General features: G+C 40.2%; 1 protein-coding gene across 4 annotated transcripts in view; it reads right to left on the minus strand.

The window, feature by feature from the left end:
- ripor3 (RIPOR family member 3) overlaps positions 1 to 13950 on the minus strand; it is a 33815-nt gene that overhangs the window by 4635 nt on the left and 15230 nt on the right. For 2 of the 4 annotated variants that reach the window (XM_027005017.3, XM_081717535.1), the window contains exons 5-21: positions 13793 to 13816; positions 13627 to 13680; positions 13165 to 13314; positions 12024 to 12087; positions 11896 to 11939; positions 11419 to 11544; positions 10250 to 10395; positions 8173 to 8302; positions 7858 to 8070; positions 7171 to 7560; positions 6929 to 7074; positions 3928 to 4126; positions 3296 to 3425; positions 1804 to 1965; positions 1522 to 1680; positions 651 to 853; positions 396 to 479 (exon numbers count right to left, since the gene is read on the minus strand). In XM_027005017.3, coding sequence (XP_026860818.2) covers positions 396 to 479; positions 651 to 853; positions 1522 to 1680; positions 1804 to 1965; positions 3296 to 3425; positions 3928 to 4126; positions 6929 to 7074; positions 7171 to 7560; positions 7858 to 8070; positions 8173 to 8302; positions 10250 to 10395; positions 11419 to 11544; positions 11896 to 11939; positions 12024 to 12087; positions 13165 to 13314; positions 13627 to 13680; positions 13793 to 13816 — 2424 coding nt within the window. Of the gene's footprint in view, positions 1 to 395; positions 480 to 650; positions 854 to 1521; positions 1681 to 1803; positions 1966 to 3295; positions 3426 to 3927; positions 4127 to 6928; positions 7075 to 7170; positions 7561 to 7857; positions 8071 to 8172; positions 8303 to 10249; positions 10396 to 11418; positions 11545 to 11895; positions 11940 to 12023; positions 12088 to 13164; positions 13315 to 13626; positions 13721 to 13792; positions 13817 to 13950 lie in introns of all 4 variants that reach the window. The other 2 variants (XM_081717536.1, XM_081717537.1) reach the window with 2 other exon arrangements.

Below are 13950 nucleotides of genomic sequence, written 5' to 3' on the forward strand. Positions count from 1 at the left end.
TTGCTCACCCAGTAGGCTGTTGGTGTTATCACCTAGCTCATCTGGGTTCAAGCCTATGTTACAATACATGGCTTGTCTGAATACTATCCTGTTAATGCTGGTGATATACTTTGTTTTTCTCACTCATTTTTAGTGGTAGGTATTAGCAGTGACATTGCCCCATTGAGTGGCTATGCTCTCAGAAAATCCAGGGGTGAATGGGAACAGTACAGAATACACTGCTCATGTAGTATAGTTCAAATTGCCCCTAAAGAATATTTAGCCAAAATTGTTAATAAGGCTAATAGAAGTTACTAGAAATCAGTTTGTATTATGGAGCTTTCTTTCTTTAGAAAGAAAGCAATGTTCGTCTACACAGTAATCACTGGTTGCAATTTGAAGAGTGGGTATGTTACCTTTAAGCATTTCAGCGCCAAACAAGACTGTTGCTGTATTTGTGTGTCACTGTCTCTCAATAGCCAAGTATAGTACACCAAGGCCTGTAAAGGTCAACATAGTCGAATTCAACAAATTTTGCATTTTTTAAATAATAAGATCAAAAGTATGGTTAGATTGGGATCTCATTTCATGATTAAATTGCACTCTGAACCTTAACATTTGAAAGCTATGAAGACTGGGGTTGATAATGTGGTGGATTGTTTATTCACTACCTTTGACCTGAAGGACTTAAACCCCGAGGCCCTGCAGAGACAGGATGTGGCTGTCGTAGCAACTTTGTAATTGGCATCTGTTAGTAGCTTGGCCAGAAGTTGTAGGGTTTGTCCCATTGGCTGCAACTCTGAGATCCTCTTCCCCTTAAGTTTCTTCAGGGTCCGCCTCCTCTTGGGGCTCTCCAGACAAGAGACCAAATGCACTGCAACAGAAACCACACAGAGAAGACTTCAGTTTCAGAGGTCTGTTAATGTGTGCACTTGGGTATATTGTTAATTTTCATTGTATGTTATATCATTTGTACTAGGACTCCAAGTGGTGAATTTTACTAGGGTCTATTGTCTGTACTTTCTTATTTCCCCTGGTCCATACACTGTCTTTAATGAGCTAACTGTAGAATGAAAATGTCTTACTGGAGGAGAACACACTTTCACCGTGTGTGACAGGTTTTAATAATTTTTGATACATTCACTGGCACACGATTAATGTTTAGTTCTCGTCAGATGGTAAGGGTATCTCATGACCATAGTATTAAATCTTAGCTAATGTATGGTTCCTCTTCCATACTTTGATACGTTCATAAGGTTATAACTACTGTACAGACAGAGCATATCTGCATGACTCCAAGTAAGCTAAAGTTGTCACTGGCTGACATTTGTGCTATTGTGACAACTTTGTCTTTTTTCAAGTTTTGCAACAGCTCATAATCTGAGCCAGTAGCACCAAATATGAAATTGCTTTATGATAACAATGACAGGCTTTTGAAAAAGGCCTTTTCGTCCACTTGAAATTGTCATGTTAAATCATTAAGATTTTATAATGGTTACCTGTATTCAATCATTAATGCAGTGCTTCACTTTGTGCACTTACCTTCCTTGGAGAGGTGTGATATGTGCTCCCCAAAGTCCATCAGCTTCCGTCGGCTAAGGTAGACCTGGAGCTGAAACACTGTCACTCGGTCCGCTGTGGCCAGTGCCAGTGGCACCATCACAGAGCTGGACTGGACCTGCTGTAACAGCTGACCAAAGACTGTGGGAGAGAATGCGCACTTACCAGACTGAGCCAGGCACCTCATAAAAATACAACTGTGATACTAGAGGGATTAGAATAGAATAGAATAGAATAGAATAGAATAGAATAGAATACAAGAACCTGTATCAGCTTGGCCTGGTAACTTGGCTTTCACTTTGTGCATGAAACGCTTGCGCATGGTCCTGAGAAACACATCAGCAGGGCAGCAGAAAGCTGCATCACTGCCACAACACTCTTCCCAAAATGCCTGGAGAGTCCTCACCTTCGGTGCACCAGACAGCACTACAAGAAAACCAGGTTATGACAAGGTTGTGGGTCAGAAGTGCTCCTCCCACATCACTTCACAGGCTACATCACAGGCCTCGGTAATACTGTTATAATTACTGTAGACCAACCTAACTTAAATACTTATGATTTTAAATGCTTTTAAACTCTTTATTTTAAGTACTTATTTTAAAGGTATTTTATAACATGTTAATTATATGGGGTATTCTTTTGAATCACACACCCACCAATTACTGTATGATATAAGATATAATCTGGCATTCATCTAGGGAGTGATGAATTACAGAACCCAGAATAGTCATCCACAGTACATCACACTAGGTGATATAGCTTGTTTCTTAGACTTCAAAACAGCTATCTCTTTCCCTCTTTATTTACAGTATTTCTATTTTTAACTGTGCTCTGTTAACCTGCCAGTAAAACACCTGCTTGTATCCCTGAAGTATGATGCTTCATAGATGCCCTCTCAGTCCATGGATTTGAGCAGATGTACACATGGGACCCTTGCCTTACTGATGGCTAATATAGATGCTGAGGATGCAGTGCTGGTGCAAACAGCTAAAGGGAGGGAGAACAGGTGGTGTACATCGACTTCGCCTGGGTCTGCCGAACATTGCCCTTACAATGAAGGGTTTTGTTACAGGGTGTGGAAGGACAGTGTGCACTGAATTTATTTCAAGCTTACAGTAGGCAGAGAGCTCAGTTTGAAAAGCTCTCAAACTGGATCCTTGTTATTGTTCTATATATGTAATACTGAAACCACTGGCATGTATGTCGAAACATGGTTTTGTCAGTTGGAAGACCTGAATGCTGCACTTTTTAGTGTTTAGAAATAATAAAACTATTGCAGCTTGTTGGACTGTATAGCATGAGCTCCGGCAGTGTTGCACATGCCTCATATAAATAAGCAGCATGTTGTGGGTTCAAATCCCATCAGAGAACAGCAATAATATTAAAGGTCAGTGCTCCAATTTTGTAATGATATGACATGTAAGATCCCACCTCAGAGTTAAGATTGAGGTTGTCTCAGTTTTTAATGTCAAGACACATGCATCAGTGAGTTCTTCTTGCTGTGCTTACAGTTCCAGCCCAACTCTCACTCCAGCTCTGATCTATATTTCATGAACATGGATTTATAACCTTTTGATTGTTGCTGTTGATGAAAGATCACCTGCTCGGTGTCAGAGAGCAACAGAATTAAACCGTGTGGCAAATGTAATTACCAGGGGAAGAGATTTAGTGCTTCAGCAGTCTGTTTGAAATAGAGACACCTTCAAAATTATTCTGTCTAGCCTGTGTTTCAATATGATGCCAGCTAGGCACTCACTTTCTGTGGCTGAGATGTCTTCGTTTTTCTTGTGTGTCAAAGTGTCGATTTTTTCAAGCACCTCAGTTTGACATGACAGCTCTATCAGAAGGTCCTGCCGCACATGCTCCGAGTCTGACAGTCTCAGAGCCTGAAAGGTGATAGAACAAGATTAATACAGTGTACCAGAGTGGCTCACAAAACCAACAAGCTCAACACACCTTACCATGGTAGGATTACTCAATTTTAAGAGGCTACACCTAAATGAAACTGCGTGATTAAATGAGAGAATTTTATCATCTTAAAACAAGAGATCTTTAATGTAATCATTACAAAACAGAAGATCCAATTACCTATTCACATGCAAAATCTAGCATTGAACACAGGACACCATTTTAAGATACTGCATGAATACATTTTTATATGCATATTCAAGTTTAATGTGATATCTGCTATTAATATTGAAACAATGGGGGTATCTACGCATTTCGGTACATAGCTACATAACTAATGAATAGCTGCCACTGCTTCACAAAGACTGAGAGGACCTACAGATGTTCAGTGGTGATACAGAGACATCTTTCTTATCAGGTATACGGTATTTACAATGTATATTGTGTATTTTGATGGAGAGCCATAGTATGCCTTCTCACCCTCAGTAGTGCAGTACACATGGTGAGGTGGACCTCCAGGGCTTGATCCAGAGTGTAGTCCCCTGTGCTAAGGGGGTGCCTGTCCTCACTCTCCCCTCTTTTGGGCCTATACCCTGCTTCTTGTCCCTCTGAAGACAGGGCAGTATCCTGAGACATCACCCTCAGGCCTTTCACAGTGCTTTCCTTGTGCAAACCCATCCTGAAAAGATTAGCCACATAACTACAGTAGCAGAACATATACAAAGAGTTTTCTGTATATACAGATTTACACACATCTAAATGATCTTTTATAGTCTTATATAATCTTAAATAAATCCTTCAAGCCATTCTGGAATACAGGCACATTCGTCTCTATTTCTCTACTTCAGACAACCTGAAATTCTCCCTACAAAACAGTGTATTTTAGCTACACATTGATTTATATTTATGAGCTAATTAGATATTATACATCAAATTCCCATTAATTATTTAATTTAATTTTAAATGCAAAGAAATGGCTGTGCATGCCAGCTGACAGTTTTAAATAATTTATATCTTGTCATTTAATGATAAAGCTAGCTAGCATACTGTTAACAATAATTATGTTTTACAAGCATTAACAAAGGCAGTGTTTTGCATGTATAGGAAATTTGAATAGATGTGCTGTGCCCTTGAGAGAAATCAATAGACATATTTCACAGACCCTCCATTTTACCCCACAAGGGGGAGCCTGGGTACCATGCTATACTACTCAATGGAACGCATCTGATTGTCTTTACTGTATCAATATTGGCAAGCTTATTTGTGTTCTATTTAATGAACTAAGAATTTGAGAATGCAAGACCTAGAGAGGGTAAAGGCTCCATTTGTTTTCATGAGGAAATAATAAAAAACTTAAATTCTTGTTCAAATATTTTTGCTGAATGGAACTGATGGCACAAATGAAAGTGATTTTAACTGTAGGCTTAAAGATCACAGCGTGCTGGCTAGTACTACCACTTCATTATTTGTGTGTTAATGGCATGCTTCACTCAAAAATGCTACTGTGACTACCAGTGTATAAGGGTAAAAGTAATATAACCACACATGTAATGCTGTCTGGTCCAGAGAACTTTACTTTTGCTATAACCAACATGCATTTCTATGGATGAATCATTCCATATCTTGACCCTGTGGCATGGGTCATTGCAATGTTTGTGGCCATTACAAGTTCACTACACACCTATCTGAGACAGTGTTAATTGGTCATTATATGTTCACTACACAGTGTTATGTGGCCATTATATGTTCACTACATACCTATCTGAGACAATGTTAATTGGCCATTATTTGTTCACTACACACCTATCTGAGACAGTGTTAGTGGCCATAATATATTTAGTAGAACACTACACACCTATCTGAGACAGTGTTAAGTGGTCATTATTTGTTCAATATAACACTACACACCTATCTGTGTTAAGTGCAGTGCCATAAAATTCCATGGAAAACAGGCAATGGAGAAATTATGCAATGTGCAAGTATAACATCTTTCAGACAATGTAGAAAACAGAACAAATAATGTTACAGGAAAAGGCATGTAGTAACAGAGGATGTCATGCTTTTAACTGTGTACTACTTAGTGAATGGATTTGTTCAGCAGTACATTTTGACATGGGAATGCTTTCTATTTTACAGGTCACTGGCTCACACAGCTAATTCAATGAAAATGATTCATGTCATAAAGCTTCCTTCAAACACACCTGTTTTTCTGAATGCACATAACATACAGAATGTATGCAAGCCAACTCTTTACCAAGAAATACCTTGATGGAATCTTAAAATGAAAATGTCCTAATCATAGTTAAAAACTGTGCAGCAACTAAAATAATACCTAGCTGTGTCTCCTTTAAGGCTTCACAATTATGCAACAGCAGAGCATCTCTTAAAATACTTTGATGATGAGGTCAACATCTTTGTACAAGATCACTAAACTAATTATAGATATGGTCAGTTATACACTTGTACCAGAGATAAAATGTTACTATGGATTTGTGGAGAAAATTAGTTGAATATTTGGTTGGCCTCTAGAAGTTCACTAATATATTACCATCTTGCTCAGTGTTCCAACATGACTATAATAGTAAAACATCTCATCAGCTCACTGCACAATCCTTGACTTTGAATTTTTAATAATTTAGTACTTTTCGCTAGTGCATCAATACCAGCTGCCCTGTTGTCCACCACAGGGTTTTTCCCATCTAAGGAATCATACGCCCTACTGACTCATCATAGCTAAAATTAGGCAGCAAGATTTGCACATCTCGAGTGACCTACATATTAACCTTCTGACTCCTAGGGTTTTCCAGATCCTCTCCATCTTCAAAAGTTGTTTCCCTAGTTCTAACCTGCCAGCTAACTGTTCTGCCCTTAAAGAGCTGAATCAGGCATAAGAAAACTCAACACTGCTATGGGTATGCAAGGCTAGACTTGGGTAGTAGCACCAGAAGTTACATGCACTCTTTAAGATGGTGCCTGGAGGTGAAAAACTGCATCAAAAGCTGGCACTGTAGAGGTGGAGCCCTGGATCATCCAGACTTTTTAATGCTGTTGATTCTCAGCAAGGGTGATAATTTATTTAGCCTACAGCTTTTCCACCAGTGGAAAGGTGGAAATAGCACTGAACCTTTGGAGAACTTCTGTTACATGAGAGTGATTTTACTTGTGTATAGGAAAACTACTCAAATATTTTTCAGTTTTACTGGCCATGTGAGTGTAGTTATTCTGTTCAAGTGCAATGATACTAAATTAAAACAGATCAGATTTTGTCATTTTGGAATTGCATTATTTGCCTGTGGGGTTAAGGACTCTGCCTAAAGTGTAGAAATAACAGCAATTCTATCACATTTAGCTTTGGTAAATTATGTAAGACAACTTGTCCTGATAGAGTGGCCTTCCTGGGGGTGGAGCCAATGTCAGGGATTGAGCAGATTAGCTGTACCATGACAAAACCGTGTGATGTAATAAACAATGTATGCCCCACCTAGTGTCCCTAAGTCTGACGCTACCCATGCAGGAGATGTCATCTGCGTTGAAGGCAGTGGACAGGAAGTCAAAACTGCCCAGCACCTCTTCTTCCTCTACAGCTAGAGTCTCACTAGAGGAGCTCTGAAGAGGGTAGACATCACTCTAAGCCCATTGAAGTGAAAATGAGAAACAAACGTAAGATCAATTGTCTAACCGTTATTCAGCCACATTACAGTGAGGAGTCACTGATTACTTTACCTTCAAAACCTGACTGAGTTGCCAGGTTTGGTGATCCAGACGCTTCAGCTCTTCTTCAGCGCAGCTCATCTCTAACAAGGTAGTGTCCAGCTCTGCCAGTGCTAAGCTGACCTTTACAGCTGCCTCTCTCCTTTGAAAAACTCTTACAACCCCAGTGGGAGCCTGTGGCTTCTCCTTGGCCACCTGCTCTGCCAAGGCCTTGTCCCTGCCATCATGTGTGGCAGTCATTCCCTTGGTTTCCACCTCTAGGTTTGCTGCCACCTCGCAGTTTTGTCGAAGGATGTCAGGGGTGCTGTAGCACTGGAAAAGGAGTATGGAGTCTTGTTTGCTGCTCCCTGGGCTGAAAGAGCCTGTCTCAGGCTCAGATGGCCACTCGCTGCTCCCATCCCCCTGAGGTTTGTGGTGAGGGGGAAAATTTGTCTTCAAAGATTTCAAGTTTTGTGACTGTCATGAACTCTATGTTTCAGTCAAGTGATTAAAGCTCAACAGTTCATTGGAACATTATTATTTCACCATTATTGTCCTAGTAAATATCACATGTAATTTGAGATTATCTGAAGAGTTTTAATTAAACCTTTGTTTACAATGAGAAGGAATAGTGGCTTTATGATATCCTCTATATTTCTATGAAAAGCTTTTAAAGGATTATGCAAAGTTTTCCAAACAGTTGGTTTGTACTAATCTTACCTCTCCCAGGGGTGTCTTTAGAAGGTCATCATCCACAGACTGAGTGTCGGTGGAAGGGTCTAGGATGACTGGTGGGTGGCTGGCTCTATCATACACCAGTGGAGTGAGTGCCTGAGCGGAGTCAGATAGGTAGCTGAGTAAAGACACACCCCTCGATTCACGTGAGCCAATGGAGAAGGAGCCATCTGCATCTTGTAGCTGATGCATCATAGACTGTACCAAAGAGAAAATAGATCTTACTTTTGTATAATTGGCTTGATGAGTTACTATATGCGATGCAAGCGGCGGGGGTGGGGGTGGGTGAGAGCATCTCACTAAAAAGTATTTCTCTGTGAAGCTGGGAGTATTTGGAGGTGTCCAGTTGTACATCAGTCCCTTCCTGCTTTGGATAGACTGTCGACTGGCAGATGACATGACAGGCTTCACCTCACCACTGTCAAAGGGACTGCATAAAAAAAGATAGGAAGGTTGATAGAAGGTAGCTGAGTGGTGAACACAGCAAATGTCACCGAAAGAAGGTCCTTAAATTCCACAGACTCTTATCTGGACCTGAGAAATCTGGATCAAAACCAGACTTTGGGCTAATACAAATAGCTTCAGGCTACAGTCTTAGGCAAACGACTCAGCAGAATTGAAACAGAACATCACATATCTTATTGCAGTGTTGTAATGACCGTTTTGTGTGTGCGTGCTTGGTGCTTAAGTTTGGGGGCTGATTTTAAATGTCACTCTAACTGCACAGTGGTCTAGCATAAACTAACCCTGTTTTTCCTCTGCAGTTACCTGACAGTTGAAAACAGATCCAGATCTGTTCCTAAGCTCCCATGTAATATACAAAAAGTCAGTCAGAAGTCAGAAGGCTGCATGAGCAGAGAAAGTTCCAAGAGGCATAATCAAAATAGGCAGGATGGTCAAGGCAAACAATATAATTAGAGGCAATTTTAGAATCAATAAACCAAAACAGTAGGCTCACAAATCTGAATCCCAAGGACCACAGCTGAGGAATGGAAGATCACAACTCTTTGCGACTATCCCAAAGCTTCGGCTACTAGCAAACACAGAGCTATATTTGTAGGATCCTAATGAGACCATAATCAGGCAGAGTAGCAGATGAGTATTGAGGTGCTGTAGTGGGAATGTAACCTGGAGTAGGGCTCCTGGAGAAGAACCTCCCATGCTGAAGCTCTTTTCACACCCCTAGCACAGTGATGTGAGTGAATACTGGTGAATACAAATCCTTACCAAAGACTATCTGGGCTTTAAAGACTTCTGACTGATTCTGTATGAAATAATCTTGTGTGCCCATGTTGACAAAGATTAAACAGGCCGAAGATTAAACAATGTGTTAGCAGTAAAATAGCGAAAACACACACTCAAACTAGACAGATTGAAAGGCACAGACTCTCTACAGGCTTCTAAGATGTTTTTAATTTAGTGAAGCTGTAAAGAGAGGCCATGAAAATCCCCTCCACCTGGCCTGCGAAAAACCAATGAAATTTGATCTGTGTGTGTGAGAGAGAGAGAGAGTGAGAGTGAGAGTGAGAGTGAGAGTGAGAGTGAGAGTGAGTGAGTGTGTGAGTGTCTGTCGTTCCTCCTTTTCTTTGTGATTAGCTGTTCTTTCACAGCTGGCCTGTGTTAGTTCTGAAGGACTGCACTCCGGGGTGTGTATGAGTGTGTGTGGTGCTAGGAATTTTTCTGTGCATGTTTCTGTTCAATTACAGTATAACAGCTCTCAAATATGCCTGAGACAGCGTTCTCCAAGAAAGAGATGGTCCTGTCCATCTGCATGGTGTGACTGTATATTCTAAACTTTAATATAGCATGAACATCATCAAATATGCTCTCAGTGCACAAAAGCAAAAATGCAAAAATTCTACAATGTGCAAATCACACTTGCTGAATCCCTGGTGCATTTGGTGCAACTCAAAACATCCCTATTATAGATCAGTATAATAAGCTGATGACTATCACATTCTTTAAAACAGTTTTTTAAGATAGAGTCCACTAGGATGTCCTATTTAAACCCTCAAGTCCCCAAAACTTTGCTAATGGTTCCAGATTCTCATTCCTCAACTTTTCGTTTTAGTTTTAGTATTTACTTTTCATTTTAGTTTAAATTAGGTTACCAACTAATTATGAGCTGCTCATAATTGGCACTAAATCTTTGCCTCAGATGTTACTGATTAATTGTCAAGTAATAATTTTATAAAGGTTGGAGTTGAAGGTCATCTCATCTAAAGCCATGTGTGCAATTTTGATAAATAACAGTATTTAAGAGCACTGCTCTGTATGCATGGGTGCACCACACTGCAGAGACATCTCTTCCCATTGTTATGAATACTTTATAAATGCGTCATGGATATGTTATGATCGGCATGAAGGCCTCACTCACTTCCAGACCACCTCCAGCTGGAGTTTGATGGTTCCCAGTTCCGTAATGTCAACAACCATCAGCTGTGGATGCACCATGAAGAAGTCTGCACTCTTACATGTTACCATACCCACCAGGATGGAGCTCAGCCCCTTCACCTCAGTTACCTAGGGGTCAAGAGGTCATGGGTGAGATGTTTTTGCATCTACAACGGCATGACAGCATTCTGCATGAACACTGTGTGGCCTGATTAGGATCTCTGGTCACTGGTGATGAATACCATATCAAATGAGGGGAAGATGATTAATTAGATGATTAATCTTTAAAGGGTGCTTTGGACAGAAATGTTACTCTTGGAAGTAGTGAACGCAAATTATCGACAACAGATGCCATTATAGATCAGAGACTGCAATAATTGCTGACTTGCATTCAATTTATATATAAATTACTCCTCTAAACTCTCAAACAAATTTCTGTATTTGGCTAGATTTTGTGCACAAACCGCTGCTGTCATTTAGCTGTGGTTTTGGGATATTCTAGACGCTGATTTCCCAAAAGCAATACATTGTCAACAATAGTTTGACTTTTCAGGCTGGTCCTCATCTATCATTTGTGGCTCATTGCTTTTAGGTTAGTGGACCCCCAACTGGCCACCTGAAATAGGAACTCAGTTTCATGTGTCTCACAAAGCATATCCTGACTGAATATGTCTATTGCCAAGCACCATAAAAGCACAGAGACTATAACTAATCTCGATAGTCCCTAGGCTGTATGATAGCAGACCATCATATAGAATAACGATTGTATGGTTGCACAAACTCAGGTCCAAGTCCTATTTCATGACAGTGACACTTTCTTAAAGGAAGTAAAACGACAAATGTATAGTCTTCATTTGAACTGCTTTCTGTCTCTCTTGGGCTGTACTCCCAGGAATGGAATCTGTGTTAAATAGTAAATCCTTTTATAATGCATTTTTTAATCATTTGCCAGAAAGAGTTGCAAGTCCATGCCAGAATTCTCACTGCTGCTCCCTGGAGTTTGCACACGACCTCTCCTGTCATATGATACCTGATGCAGTTTCAATGTTCTAGCAAGCGGGAACAAAAGGGACCTTTCTGTCATCGAGGGGCCCCCGTGGGTGCCCTTCAGAGGATATGTTGTTTAAACAGGTGTGGGCTAGTGTATGTCACCTTAATTTCAAAGTTTTCATGGATGTGAGGGAGGAAGACCATTTCCTCTTCATCCCACAGCTGTCTGTCATCAGTCTGGATCCGCCCTCTGATTCTCCATCGCTGCCGGCCCAACCGGATTAACACCTACGTAGAGACAGTGGCTTAGTTTGTGTGTGTGTATGTGTGTGCATGCATGCGTGCGTGTGTGTGTGTGCGCACGCATCTCATTCCACAGGGGGTTAAGTCATTGGAAAGTCAGTCTTAAATGTATAAGAGATAATTAAAGAAATGTGTAATTTCTGTGATACATTTTGGCATAAAGGAGCCCCAACTGCATTTATTTTTCCTAATATATCTTAAGAATAGTCAAGTTGCAGTGCTAATATAAAGCAAGATTTCCATTTGCTTGGCTGTAGAGTTTCAACTGGGGGATAAGGAATAAGTCTGACCCAGAAATGAGGCTCCAACACAGAGCTTGTGAGTATATTTGCTTACCTCATACTGGTCCCCTGGGCAGAGGCGAGCAAATCCAATCAGCCCTGTGAGTGGGACAGGAAGAGGGTGTGGGGAACTTTAATGTTTGCATTGAGATGCTGAGTGTAATTGAGAATGGTGATTTGTACCTTTCATTTTGATTTGTAGTTCTCCTAGCAGAATCTCCAGTTCCCCCTCCATTGCACACATATCCTATAAGTACAAACTGAGGTTGCTAAATACGGCACACTTCAGATCTTTTCCGTATTCTTCCTCATTCTGGTTTATCTTAAATAGTCTAACAAGTGAAACTAGTCATAGATCAGAAATAACAACCTCTTGCTACATTTTAAAAGAGCAATAATCTTTTTTTTTCCACCAAGCAACAGACAATATTTATTAAAGTGATTCTTAATTATTTTTTACTTTTTTTTTTTCTAAAAAGTGCAGTTCACTTGAAGAATTAAATTGCTTTGTAGTTCTCAAAGGAACCAATTTATTCTCCATACAGTGGGTCCCCCACATGCAGGCAGCCCTGTCGATAATCGATTTAGTACATAATCTCTGAAACATCCAGTTCACCTGGTGTCAGTATAATGGCTGTTTCATAATGTTAAAAAGAATCTTTGTAAAAAATGATGTATTGCCCCTTTAAAGTTATTACATTTTAATGACTAGTTTTAAACACACAAATGTCTTAACCCATTTAGATCAGTGTTTCCTGCTGCTGAATCTTGAGGAACTGCTATGCTTCACAAGTTAGTGCTTGCTCTGTTCTCCCATACATGACTCACAGAAGCCATGGTTATTTTAACTGACCACTGAGCATAGGAGAGCAGGCAACCTGGCTAAGACCTGCCTGATTATATATAGAATGTAGGATATAGGATGTTAGCAGTTCCACCTCTACCTCCACAGTGACCATGTTATCCTCTGTGATGATGTTATCTTTAAATAAGATAAGCATAGTATAAACAAACAGTTTACCTTCTTCATGTTCTTTAATTAAAATGAACTACCTTTGATGATTAGTCTAGTCTGCAACTGTACAGTCACTTGAAGTCAAGCAGTGATTCAACAATATATATCCCTGCAATACACAGTATGAAGTAAGAGAAAAGATTGAAGAACCAAAGAATCCTAAGCACCACATATAAGACACTCCTTCCTGAGCAAACAGACAGGGTTTGCTCTCCGTAGTGTAGACAGCATGGAAGTTTCTATTTCAAAATGGTAACAAATTTATTGTTTGATTATGGGTGCACAGTGTTTGCGTGCATGCACATGTACCTCCAGGCTGTGTCTGTGGTTGCGGTTAAGCTCCAGCAGACTCTCTCGAGATGCTCGTGAGGATGGCGAGAGGGAGAATGCTTGCTTCATGTTCACTGCGCCCTGACATAGCCGCCACTGGATGCAATATGTCTCATACAGCTCTTCCACCTGCCGCCCCCGACACAAATATAAATAAAATGATTGCCTCAGATGCTCTTTTGCCTGGTCTACATTACGATCTTCTCCTTAGACCAGGATCCTCTCACATCTACATATTTCTGGACACATCAAGATTTATAAACTATGAAATCTTATAAAATAGTGCTTTACTTCCCCCATCAGTCCTGGCTGCTCTCGTGTAAGTAGAGTTTTATCATGAATGCCATTAAATATTTCAGGACTACTTGGCAACTAGCTGAGAAGCACAAAGAGAGCTAAAGCCTAAAACGCTGAGAATGAGTCAGAATTAGATGCTATTACCTTGCTAATTTGGAACTCCAGTCGTCGCATGTATCTTTCCAAGGCTCGTATCTCCTGTGGTTGTAAATGCGAAATGATTGGACAACCAGCTTTTCTGAATTGGGAGACAACAAATATAAAGGCTCTACTTCATGTATGCATTTCACCAAGCCAAGGAAAAACTCACCTTCTCCAAGTCATAGAAAAAAGCCTAGAAGAGAAAGTGGGGGAAAATTGTTTGAAATATTTTACTTATATATGACTTATCTAATGCTGACCTACAGCTAAATTTGTCTGCACTGTGTTAAAAGACCATTAAAGCCCTATGCTATACTGCCAAAATTA

The sequence above is a fragment of the Electrophorus electricus genome, chromosome 7, assembly GCF_041902795.1.
Source record: "Electrophorus electricus isolate QZ-2024a chromosome 7, ASM4190279v1, whole genome shotgun sequence".
In the NCBI taxonomy this organism is placed as follows: domain Eukaryota; kingdom Metazoa; phylum Chordata; class Actinopteri; order Gymnotiformes; family Gymnotidae; genus Electrophorus; species Electrophorus electricus.